We start from the raw sequence: 10,652 nt of genomic DNA, 5'->3' as shown, positions 1-10,652 counted from the left end.
TGGGAACCGACCATTGTGCGTGTGTGTGTGTATCTTGTTTATAGATGGAGAAATTCACCAAATCGAGTCATATATATATATAGTAGAGCCGGTAGTCCCGCCTCTCGTGTGGCGGCGCGGGATATACACTCTCACGAACGGGCAATATCTTTTGAATTCGCCCGTTTGTGGTGGGCGGCCATGAAATGATACGTACCCAGGGCGGACAAGAATGGGCTCGCAAGAAAAGCACACGAGTTTTACTTGACTCTTTTACTTAATAGTACCTTTTGATATTGTATGTAATAAACATGAAGAAAAGAAAAGAAGCTTTTGTTGAAATAACCCCCTCATGCCTCAACATGTTCATTTTTCTTTTGACATGAAATTCTTCCCACCACCACCGAAACAATTTGACGGTTGTGACCTTTCGTCGTTGGCGGAAAATTTGAATCTCTTCATTCCGGTTTGCGCTGTGACGATAATTCTAGACGGAATAATGGCAACGGCTGTGTTTATATTTACGTTGACGGAAGGTATTTGATCCGAAGCAAAAATTCGGGGAATTAAGAATTTATTCATATGGCTGCCAAGTTCAATGTCACTCTGCTGTTTTGGTGAAACATCTGCTGCTCCGTGATATGTTTTGTTTCGTGCGTTCATTATTTATTCATTATGCTGCGGGAATAATATAGTTCTTTTTACTATATTTTTATGCTAATGTTTATCATTATTTATTAGGTTCATAAGCGGTCACGGACTCACGGTGTTTTTTGTTGTTGTTGTTGTCACGAAGGATTGTTCGTTTCTTCGCTAGATGGCGGGAATGGACGACGTGCCAATCTTTTTATTTTACTTTGTCAAACAGAGACATTAACTGCAATGTTAATTTTTTTAATTATCAGAAGATTATTCTTCATTTTATCTAATTATTTTAATGTTTTATTGAAATTAAATCAATTTGAGTGAAATCTAGACAAACAAATCTGGCAGCACACGTAAACATCATCAAACGTGGCCTATACGCCTCTGGTGGCCAAAAATTAAACCATCCAGTTGCTGTCAAAAACCAACGAAAATTTGTAACAACCACTGTCCATTCGCAATCCTTTTGAATCCCATCATGTCTTGCAAATTGTTGGTCGTGTTTTCCATCGCCGTTTGTTTCTCCGCTGTCTCAGGTATCTATTTTTGTAACAATCATTATTTTCGGAGTAGCCTTCCTATTTAAACCGTCCATGGATAGTTTCGAAGCCGGTCTGGAAAATAAGAAATTTGTGATTATCTTCCCATATTGCAACTCTATTTAGATACTATATAAGTTTTCAGAAACAGGATTTTAATTAACTCTATTAAAGAAAAGCTGATTTGTTTTTAGTATGAATTTTGGGATCTCAGTAACGGGGCAAAGAACTTGAAATGGGGACACCAAGTATTTAAACCAAATTAGTTGTATGTTATATTATTTAGGGGAAGATACATGAGTTCTCAATTAATTGTAATAGTGTGAAACAAATCTGATTATCTATTTCATTATTTTCAGCTTCCTCCTGCTCAAGTCCAAGTTTGACCTCCACATCTTTCACCACTCTCGATGGCACCATTCTCACAAATATCGCCTATGTCTCCCAGTTTAAACTGAGCTGCGATGGAGAGCCTGCTGTAAGACATTCCTGTTTTTATTAAATTAACTGAAATTTCACAAGCTTTACCAAATATACAGGATATCCCACTGTATGCCGAGGTTGGTGGCAAACCCTTGTCTGTTGTAAAGAGCAAGGAAACCAACGAATATGTTGTCAGCTGGTTGGAGGAAACCAAGAAAGCTCCCCGTGGAAACTTTGAAATCAAAGTCTACGATGATGAAGGTTACGCTGCCGTTCGCAAGGTAAATAATATTCATTAGTCGAACCCCTACTTCCTACCTGAAAATTAACTCATTCATCTTTTAGGCTCAACGCAACGGTGAAGACACCTCCGCTGTTCCAACTGTCGGTGTTGTGGTCCTGTACCATCCCGTAAGCTAAAGAAACCTTAAATCTTATCTGATTTTCTAAACTAAACGAGTCGTGATTTCATTTCAGGGTGCCTACACTGGACCGTGGATCAACTCTGAATTAGCTGCTGTTATTGTTGCATTTGGTGTGTTATACTACGCCGTGACAACAAAGACGAAACTGGAGGCATAAGAAATGCAAAGTTTGGAAGTAATTGTTTATTTTTCTGCCATGAGAAAATAAATTGCAGGAAAAGGTGAAGATAATGTTACTATCAAAATCTATTATGGGTGTAAAAGGGTAATTTTGCAAGCGATGCAGTTGATCATCAACTCAAATTGCTTTTGAGTAAAGTTGAAGAAGTTTAGCGACGTCTGCGGCTTCTAGAACGAGACCTAGTATACAAGAAGAGGAACTTGTCTCAATATTCGCAATAGTTAATCAACATGTTTGACGATTGTTCTGTTTGTGAAGCAACTAAAAATGAAAGCCCTTGATTGGCAAACCAAACCTGGACCGAGAACGGCTTCTAGAACGGTCGCTTGAAGATCTTGAACGGCGTCGGCGGCGATCACTGCGTTTATCTGACCTTCTGCTCCTGCTAAAGTGGAGAAATTTCTACGTAATCTCAAAATTTCGGTCGATAAAAAAAACACGTGTGTGGACAATTGTTTCGAATAACCGTTTGGGTTCGAACTAGATACGGACCTTACAAGCGGTTACCTCAACCACATTGACAAGAATGATAGTTTAGCCGTTCAAAAATAATTTTGGAGGTGTTTTGGAATCAACAGAAAAACAAAAGTTGTTTGCCCGATAGCCAAATTGTCGCTACCGGGTGTTACCTTGACCTAGAACCGGATCGATCACGAGAAGACGACCTGGAACGACCGGGAGACCTGGATCTGCCAAAATGTAAACAGCATGAGCTCAATTCAATAGTGGTAAAAGATAACTCAATACTTTTCAGAGTGACGCACTCCGCTGGATTTGCTGCCATTTTCTGATTTTACTGGAGCATCGTTGACAGGTGATGATTTCTTTTCTTCGGGATTCTCGTTACTTTCGTCACCCCAACCACTAAGATCGTATTTTGATAAATCTCCATCATCATCATCTTCTTCCTCATCCTCCTCCTCGTCGTCTAATGTTTTTGGTTCACGTGATGTTGAAGGTAACTCATCAGAGTTCTAACGTGACAACAAAAAAAGCTTTCAATCAAAACTTACTTTTAAAGTTTAAGTTTACAGAACCTACCACATCATTTTTCCTGAACTTTTTCTTGATACGTCCGAATTCATCAAATTCATCATCTGACTCTTCTCTTTCTTTATACTCTACTGTTCCACGTTCATTGTAGCCTCCTCCATAACCTACACACATTCACAGTTAGGATAAGACACATTTCCAAATGTCTTGTCCATTGGAATTACCTGTTCGTTCTTCCACTTCTCCAAACCTTGGGGCATTGCATACATTGCAAGTTCCTCTTCTGGCCCAGTTTACATTTCCACATCTGAAATAAATAGTACATTAGAAATAGCACAAACAGGTTTAAATTTTAAGATATTATACTTTGTACACATCCAATCATCTGCACTAAAAAGGCCCTTGCTCTTCTCTGCTGCATCTTTCCCGATTTCCATGCCAAGCTTCTTAGCTTTTGCTTTGTCATCTGCATCATTCAAAAACATTTCCGATTAAAACATGAAGACTCACAGACAGTAAGTAGTTATGAATATTAACTAATGAGTACCTTCTTTGGCTTTCCCACAACGATTGCAGGCACTTCGTCTAGCAAAGTTGACATTTCCACAGCTGAATTGCAAACGGGAGGTTAGTATGATATTGAATGATATTGATTCTAATTACACGAGTTAATTGTTAACCTTTCATCAGGACAAGTCCAATCGCCATCACTAGGCCGAAATTTCGTAGCCATTTAAAGAATTACTGAATTTCTTCCGGGGTAACCGAAGTTAAATTTAGCTTGATAAATGGCAGTAAACAACTGAGAATTTATACGTGTTAGTGTTAGTGTTAGCACAGACCAGTAAACCAGTTCTAGCAAGAAGAGTGGTGCCAGTTACCAGCGCCATCTATTGTGTAGAATAAATTGTTTATGTGTCGTTCATGGCCGAGTACCACACTGCGAGACTGGCCGTTTTTCATGTTATTTTTCAATGCGCGTAATATCTGTATTTTATTTTGACAGGTTAATTCACCGTTTGCTTTGGCACACCCAGAGAAAAACTTGTCTTTTTCTTTTCGTGTTTTCCAGTTTGTTTACATTGAAACTGGCATCACCGCTTCCCGATTTTCACAAATGTTCGTCTGCAGAGCAACAACTTTTGTGTATTTGTGTCTTGATTGAGTCTCGTGTATCGTTAAGTTAGGATTTTAGGAAACAGTTTGGCCACAGACGGTGAGGCTACCAACTCTGTCACAGTGTTGTATCAAAGTGCGAACCATTTAATTGTTTAATTACAGTGAGATCAGAGATAGATTGAGATTGTAGAGATTGACGTCGACGTTATCATCACCGGAAGATCACTCACCTCACCGATCCCTCACCACTTGAATTACCGATCCTGGCACTTGGCAAGATGAAGAAAATTCCTCACCTGAGCCAACACCACAAAATTCATCAAATGCAGCAAGTAAAAAATGTTCTGTATCTGTCGCGAATTTAAATTTCGATTGCGATTTATCTATCGATCATATGCCCCTATTCGCTTTAGCAATCGTTTAATTAGCTAACACGACATGATTGAATTGAAATTGATGTTGGTCCTTTCTTATAACGGCCGTTGCTGTTCTTTTTCACACCGAGTTAAGAAACAGTTAGGCTACAGGCTGAAAACGGTTAGGCTACCAACTCAAGTTTACAGTGTTGTGTCAAAGTGCGAACCATTTCATTGTTTGAAAATAGTGAGATGGAGATTGACGTCGACGTAATCATCACCAACGATCCCTCAAGAGAGCGTAAATTACCGAACGTGGCACTGGACAAGATGAAGAAAATCTTTCACCTGAGCATCACGACATCATAAGGCAGCAGGTAAGAACTTTTTGTACCTTTTATGAATTTTAATTTGGATTAGCCAACACGACATGATTAAATTGAAATGTTGGTCTTTCATTTTGAAGCTGTGCTTTTTGTTGTCATTTTCACGTCGAGCGACTGTCCATTTCATTCGGGTACGGGTGAAATTCACATTTTGCAAATTGAAACGAGAAAAAAAAGTGAAACTTATTAACTATAGATGAACGAGATACGTAGGGAATATAAATGTTTTATTCTCGTGTAGATTTTATTAAATTTCGAGCTGCGATAGGAAAATAACTTGAGACATTTAAATTTTTGGAGGAAAATCTGGCAATCGAAAAGAGTTTTCCACGTCCCACGCCGTTTATTTTTAGATAGGCAGGCAAATTTGTGTTCAGCCATGAACAACTATATTGCGCGTTTAACCTTGAAAAGTTTTTCGAAAAATTCCAATCCGTAAATGGATTAGAGGCGAATGAATTTTCTCCCACATCTAGTCCGATCTTTCTAACCGTCTTTTATAAATTTGTGCAATTAGAATTGGTTTTTCCCTTGTTGCTTCTACATTTTTGCAGATATAAACTTGAAACTTGGTTTGTGTATTCAGTAAGTGTATTTGCGTCCACAGTCAAATTTTCGTAAAGAAACTCACCCCTTAATGAATTGAAATCGATTGAATTTTCTTCCCTTCCCCTTAAAATTCCCTTCCCCAAATGTTGGTGTCGACGTTCATTTTAGATGTTAAACCCCAAATCTCAAAGGGACTCCCCAATTTGCTCCTCCAACATGAAACCCGTGAAATGGGTGTTGTGCCAACCATCGTCATACAAATACGAGGATGAACCAGAATAATTAATCTCCACCCAGAGTTGATCGCCTTTTTTCAAGTTGAGCGTCGACTGGAGGGTCAACGGACTAAATTGATCAACGGGGCCGTTATTCTCTTCAACAGTACTCGTCCCCATTGAATTCCCGTTCAAAAAAAGAGAAGAATAAAACGAAGCATGAGATGAATCCGAAAGACGCACCAATCCCGTGAAAGAGAAAAAATAAATTCCCGGTCGCGGGGCCGTGAATATCCCTGACGTCAAATCCATGGCATTTCCCTCGTTCACCAACGCCAAGTCGAACGGAATCGGAGTTGCAGTTGTGCCAAAATCAGATTCTCTCTGGACGTAGAAATTTACGGGCGCTGATTTGACGTCGGCGTATCCGATCCATTTCTGAAAACCTTTTTTCATTCAATTAAAGAATTAAAAATTAGATAATTGCAACTGAATAATTGGTGAGAATCTAAAACATTTACCCGCATCGTCAGGGAGTTTAGTGAAATCGCAGTAGACGGATTCCATTTTCGCTGATCCCATGACGGAATAAAATCCGTTCAGGGTGTGGCCAATCAACCACAAATCTTTGCACGACTTTGGCAGTCCAGTGAAAGTCACTAATCCGGTGCACACGAGTCGGCCAAGCGTGTGGACGCCGGATGAAGTTTCCAGTTGAGTTCGTCCGAAATTCAAACGAGTGATGGGCAGAACATTTTTGTCGGTAATGACACCTACAATCAAAATTAATTTTATTCATTTTAATTCTATACAAATGTGAGAACCGTAACGCACCGTCATCGACTAATTGAAGTGGCACAAGAGCATCGCAATTGCATTTCACCGCAGGATCGACGCAATTTGAATCAATTCCGCACTGGCAAGTGTGAACTCCGTCCGTGTTATTTCCGGCCCAAAAGTATTGCGCATTATTGCGCATTAAAGAGAAAAAATAAATTCCCGGTCGCGGTGCCGTGAATACCCCTGACGTCAAATTCATGGCATTTCCCTCGTTCACTCGCGCCAAATCGAACGGAATCGGAGTTTCAATTGTGTTAAAATCTGAATTTCTCTGAACGTAGAAATGGACGGGCGCCGATTTGACGTCGACGTATCCGATCCATTTCTGTTTGTCTGTAAACAAAACCAATTAGACAAACAATAACCAATTAACGTGAACAAGTCATACCATTTTGATTGGCAAAAAAGTTGCAGTAAATCATTTCCATCTTCTTTAATCCTTTGACGGAAAAGAATCCGTTGGCTTTTTGTCCCATTCCTTGCAGATCCGCACATGAGGTTGGCATTTTACCAATGTCGACTATTTCACTCGTTCGGGCTTTTTAATGCAATTGAAATTCTTTTAATCGTGTCACATAAAACCATTCATTTAATATTTTTACCATTTAATTTGGTTGTCAAATCTGCAACGGCGGACTTGGTGCTGCTCAATTCCGTTCTCGTTGAGGCCAAATTTGTTTTTGCAGTTTCCAAATCATTTGAGGTTGCTGAATCATTCCATTCAATTAAAAATTAACCAATTTCACATATTTAAAAAAGTTAATTTAAACCTCTCAGATCTCTTTGAAGTTTTTCTTCAGTGACTTTTAGATCTTGACGTAATTGGTTTGAATTCACTACACAATTAAAAAAACAAAATTTAATTTATATAATTTTTCTCTATTTCGTTCAATGCTTGTAAGATTACTTTTGAGTTCAGTTGATAAATTTCCGGTCGTTATTTTCGTTTCTGCCAATTCTTTTTCGGTCGCTAAATTTATTGAAAAGGTTTTTGCATTCGGATTTTATCTGATTTTTAATTTTTAAAAAGGTAAAATACCCTTTGATTTTGAATATAAACCATCGAGGTTTTTGGTTAAATCTGTTAAATCATCCCTCGTTTTCACCAACTCCTTTTGAGTCTCTGTACATAAAATGTAAATGCAGTTGTCGCCAAATCATAAATAAATCAAAATACCTTCTAATTTATAATTTGTATCAGTTAAATCAATTCGCGTTTTAGTTAAATCACTCTTCGTATTACTCAATTCGGTATTTGTTTTCACCAACTCCTTTTTAGTCTCTGTATTTAATAAAAGGGAATATAGTAAGGCACTGACAGATTGTAGATTGCAATAATAAAATTATTTTGAGTTGGGTGCCTTGAAAAAAATTTCTAATAAAAATGTTTTCCAATAAAATAATTAAATACCATTTAATTGGGCAGATAAATTATTGACGTTGGCCTTCGTTTTCTCCAACTCCTCTTTAGTCCCTGCACACAACATTTACATGCAGTTTTCGCCAAATCATAAATAATTCAAAATACCTTCTAATTTATAATTTGTATTAGTTAAATCGTTCTTCGCATTACTCAGTCCGGTATTCGTTATATACAAATTTTTCACAGTTGCTCTTAACAACTCAGTGGTGGCTGCAATTCAATTACAATAATTTTTAAATAAATTAATCGAATCTTTCGTCTTTCAATTTTTCAAACCTTTGAGTTCGTCCCTTAAATTGTTCCATTCGTCAGTGACGGTCAATTCTGTGTGTTCTAAAAATTTTATCGGTGCCGACAGTTCGGCGGTCGTGTAACGGACACGGACGTTGCGATCCTGAAACGATTGAGAGTCGCGAAATTTTCCCAAATTGATTCTGCTCAGTTGCATCGGTTTCGGCACGAATTTCTCTCCGTCCCATTCGACGTTGTCTCTACTTTCTTGTAATAATTTTTCAACCTCTTCCTTCAAAATTTCTTCACGCCGGGAACTATCGGAATCGTTTGACAATTTCTCTGAAATTGTTGAACTGATTCTGTCCACGTCAGCCCAACTTTCTGAGTCGAAATTGTGTTGGATTCTTTCTTTATTCTCTAACTTTCTGTCATATTCTTCTACATTTTTCTTATTGGCGTTTTCACTCTTCTCATTTTCTTTTTCGGCATTGTGCCTGTTGCTATTTTCTACTCCGACTTTAGCGCCAGCACTAAAGCCGTACCCACCGCCACTGAGTTCCGTGTCAACTTTGTTTGTATTCGATTTCTCATCTCTAGTTTTATTGCGGCTGGATTGCCCTTGGTCCGTGCCTTGTGATCTTCTATTTTCATTTTCATTAGCAAATTTCGATTGATTTTCACGACGAACTTGTTCCTCTCGTCTTTTTTCCGCGTCTTTATTACTCGAAGTTAATTTTTCTGTTATTTCCGATTGCTTCTCCGCTTTTTGGAACATGTCCGCCAATTTCTTTTGAGTTTCCTTGTCCAGTTTGTCGACGATTTAATTTAAAGTTTTCGTCGTCTTGTCCGGCCGGTAATTGTCGTCATTCCAGAAAACAGAGTCCCACATTTTGTCACTTTGATCTTTGATGGTCGTCCTGGATGTGACGAGCAGATCCTTTAAAATATTTGAAATTTGAGATTCTGTATCAGGCGACCCGACCTCAGAGTCGTCAAATGTGTCCATTCGGATGTTGGTGGCCGTTTCCGTCAACATTTTCTTCTCGTCGTTGGCCGTCAGAAAAATTTCTTTTTTGTCTCCAAATTTCTGTAAAAGATTAGAGACCAATGTACCGGAAGTGACGCTATCGATGCTGATGGTCGTCTGTTTGGTTTGCGACGTCTGCGATGACAAACTGTACAGAAGTTTGAAATGGTTAAATTGTTCGGGATTCGATCGCATTTGACTGGCCAGTTCGTCACATATTTTCTGTTTAAAACACGACAGAGAAAGTTTCAGAGTTTTGCTCTTGTCGTAATTGGTCCAAACTGGCGATAGCGAATAGTCCATTGTGGGTCTTTTGCTGGCGAGAATGACCTTCTCCAAGGGAATGACTCTCACTTTATTGGATTTGATTTCATGGCCGATAGATTTGTTTAAATGTTTGACCACTTCATTCTGGACTTTGTCGTTCCACATTTCAATGCGGAAGCTCATCTCTGGCTGTTTTGTAACGTTGTTGTAAATACTAACGGCACTTGTGTGATCCAGCAACGCAAGAGGAGAGTAGGAATATTTTTTCTCGTTGGCAGTTGTCGTTGCCTTGTGATTATTGGCGTGTTCGTAAATTTCAACGAGAAAGTTGCCGTACTTCATGGAACTTAACGTGTCCGGTGAGATTTGCAGTTTCGCCCAAGAAGAAGAACCGCCGGGGTTGTCCGATTGGCAGTTGCAGCAGCAAACGGCAGCCACAAATATGACGAGGATACACCTTATTTGTGTAGTAGCCATTTCCGTTCAAAACTTGTAATATTAGTGAAAAAGAATTTATTTTTAGATGATGCCGTGGACCAGTATTAAATTTATTGACACTTAAACGTACGTTTCAAACTAAACGGAACCCGTGAATTAATGCGCATTCATACAGAAAAATTGGGCATAACGGCACACCCATTATGGTTCGCGTTAAACACTTGTTTATTTTATTTTTTTAGTTTGTGCGATTAAAGTTCAGCATCGAGTGGAAGACTAAACACGCAGAGATGTAATTTAATATTCCTGACGAAGTATAACATTTCTGGTGAACCAGCAAATCTTCATTCAGTTAAACGAAATCCCGACAAATGAAATAAAACGAATTTTCGTAGTCATCTCGAATGACACTCATATTGCTCTACGTCAGTGTTAGGGTTAGCCAACGACAATGAAATATTATTGAAGATGGTACAGTACTGCCCTTTTTATTGCTATACTGTGGTTACCTACTGTTGATTAATTGGTGGCCAAATCCAATCAAAATCGTATGGTTCCCCAACTCGGTTTGTTTTTAAAATAACTTAAATAGTACAGAATTTCTAACAATTAA

General features: G+C 38.6%; 3 protein-coding genes across 6 annotated transcripts; 1 reads left to right on the top strand and 2 right to left on the bottom strand.

The window, feature by feature from the left end:
• Positions 1 to 996: 996 nt before the first annotated feature.
• LOC124203969 (translocon-associated protein subunit delta-like) lies at positions 997 to 2,237 on the top strand. Its single transcript, XM_046600901.1, has 5 exons — positions 997 to 1,160; positions 1,523 to 1,641; positions 1,703 to 1,867; positions 1,932 to 1,997; positions 2,064 to 2,237. The coding sequence occupies exons 1-5, from the start codon at positions 1,103 to 1,105 to the stop codon at positions 2,166 to 2,168; spliced, it is 513 nt and encodes a 170-aa protein (XP_046456857.1). The 5' UTR covers positions 997 to 1,102; the 3' UTR covers positions 2,169 to 2,237.
• Positions 2,180 to 4,048, bottom strand: LOC124203966 (zinc finger Ran-binding domain-containing protein 2-like). Of its 3 annotated transcripts, XM_046600890.1 has the most exons (9): positions 3,866 to 4,048; positions 3,733 to 3,794; positions 3,552 to 3,651; positions 3,410 to 3,492; positions 3,234 to 3,349; positions 2,940 to 3,166; positions 2,822 to 2,881; positions 2,488 to 2,577; positions 2,180 to 2,371 (listed from the first exon to the last, which is right to left on the bottom strand). In XM_046600890.1, exons 1-9 carry the CDS (start codon positions 3,916 to 3,918, stop codon positions 2,341 to 2,343), a joined length of 822 nt encoding a protein of 273 aa, XP_046456846.1. In that variant the 5' UTR covers positions 3,919 to 4,048; the 3' UTR covers positions 2,180 to 2,340. The 3 variants fall into 3 exon arrangements, with proteins under 3 accessions (XP_046456846.1, XP_046456845.1, XP_046456847.1); XM_046600889.1 differs by having other exon boundaries at positions 2,180 to 2,577; positions 3,866 to 4,039; XM_046600891.1 differs by having other exon boundaries at positions 2,180 to 2,881; positions 2,957 to 3,166; positions 3,866 to 4,039.
• A 1,571-nt stretch (positions 4,049 to 5,619) lies between these two features.
• On the bottom strand, positions 5,620 to 9,082 carry LOC124203958. Of its 2 annotated transcripts, XM_046600876.1 has the most exons (12): positions 8,350 to 9,082; positions 8,179 to 8,283; positions 8,062 to 8,124; positions 7,828 to 7,932; positions 7,690 to 7,773; positions 7,558 to 7,620; positions 7,421 to 7,486; positions 7,253 to 7,357; positions 7,039 to 7,188; positions 6,645 to 6,983; positions 6,332 to 6,583; positions 5,620 to 6,256 (listed from the first exon to the last, which is right to left on the bottom strand). In XM_046600876.1, exons 1-12 carry the CDS (start codon positions 9,080 to 9,082, stop codon positions 5,781 to 5,783), a joined length of 2,541 nt encoding a protein of 846 aa, XP_046456832.1. In that variant the 3' UTR covers positions 5,620 to 5,780. The 2 variants fall into 2 exon arrangements, with proteins under 2 accessions (XP_046456832.1, XP_046456833.1); XM_046600877.1 differs by lacking the exons at positions 7,828 to 7,932; positions 8,062 to 8,124.
• Between the last annotated feature and the right edge of the window lie 1,570 nt (positions 9,083 to 10,652).

This window comes from Daphnia pulex, chromosome 10 (genome assembly GCF_021134715.1).
Source record: "Daphnia pulex isolate KAP4 chromosome 10, ASM2113471v1".
Lineage (NCBI taxonomy): Eukaryota > Metazoa > Arthropoda > Branchiopoda > Diplostraca > Daphniidae > Daphnia > Daphnia pulex.
This window is presented reverse-complemented; position numbering and strand designations above follow the sequence as displayed.

Excerpts from the sequence above, each read along its gene's own strand:
- LOC124203969 (XM_046600901.1), top strand. The coding sequence starts at position 1,103 with ATGTCTTGCAAATTGTTGGTCGTGTTTTCCATCGCCGTTTGTTTCTCC. Across the intron at positions 1,161-1,522 it reads TTGTTTCTCCGCTGTCTCAG|CTTCCTCCTGCTCAAGTCCA; the intron begins GTATCTATTTTT and ends CATTATTTTCAG. Across the intron at positions 1,998-2,063 it reads TTGTGGTCCTGTACCATCCC|GGTGCCTACACTGGACCGTG; the intron begins GTAAGCTAAAGA and ends ATTTCATTTCAG.
- LOC124203966 (XM_046600889.1), bottom strand. The coding sequence starts at position 3,918 with ATGGCTACGAAATTTCGGCCTAGTGATGGCGATTGGACTTGTCCTGAT. Across the intron at positions 3,350-3,409 it reads AGAAGTGGAAGAACGAACAG|GTTATGGAGGAGGCTACAAT; the intron begins GTAATTCCAATG and ends GAATGTGTGTAG. Across the intron at positions 3,167-3,233 it reads AGTTCAGGAAAAATGATGTG|AACTCTGATGAGTTACCTTC; the intron begins GTAGGTTCTGTA and ends TTGTCACGTTAG.
- LOC124203958 (XM_046600876.1), bottom strand. The coding sequence starts at position 9,082 with ATGTTCCAAAAAGCGGAGAAGCAATCGGAAATAACAGAAAAATTAACT. Across the intron at positions 7,774-7,827 it reads TACAAATTATAAATTAGAAG|AGACTCAAAAGGAGTTGGTG; the intron begins GTATTTTGATTT and ends TTTTATGTACAG. Across the intron at positions 7,358-7,420 it reads ACTTCAAAGAGATCTGAGAG|CAACCTCAAATGATTTGGAA; the intron begins GTTTAAATTAAC and ends GGAATGATTCAG.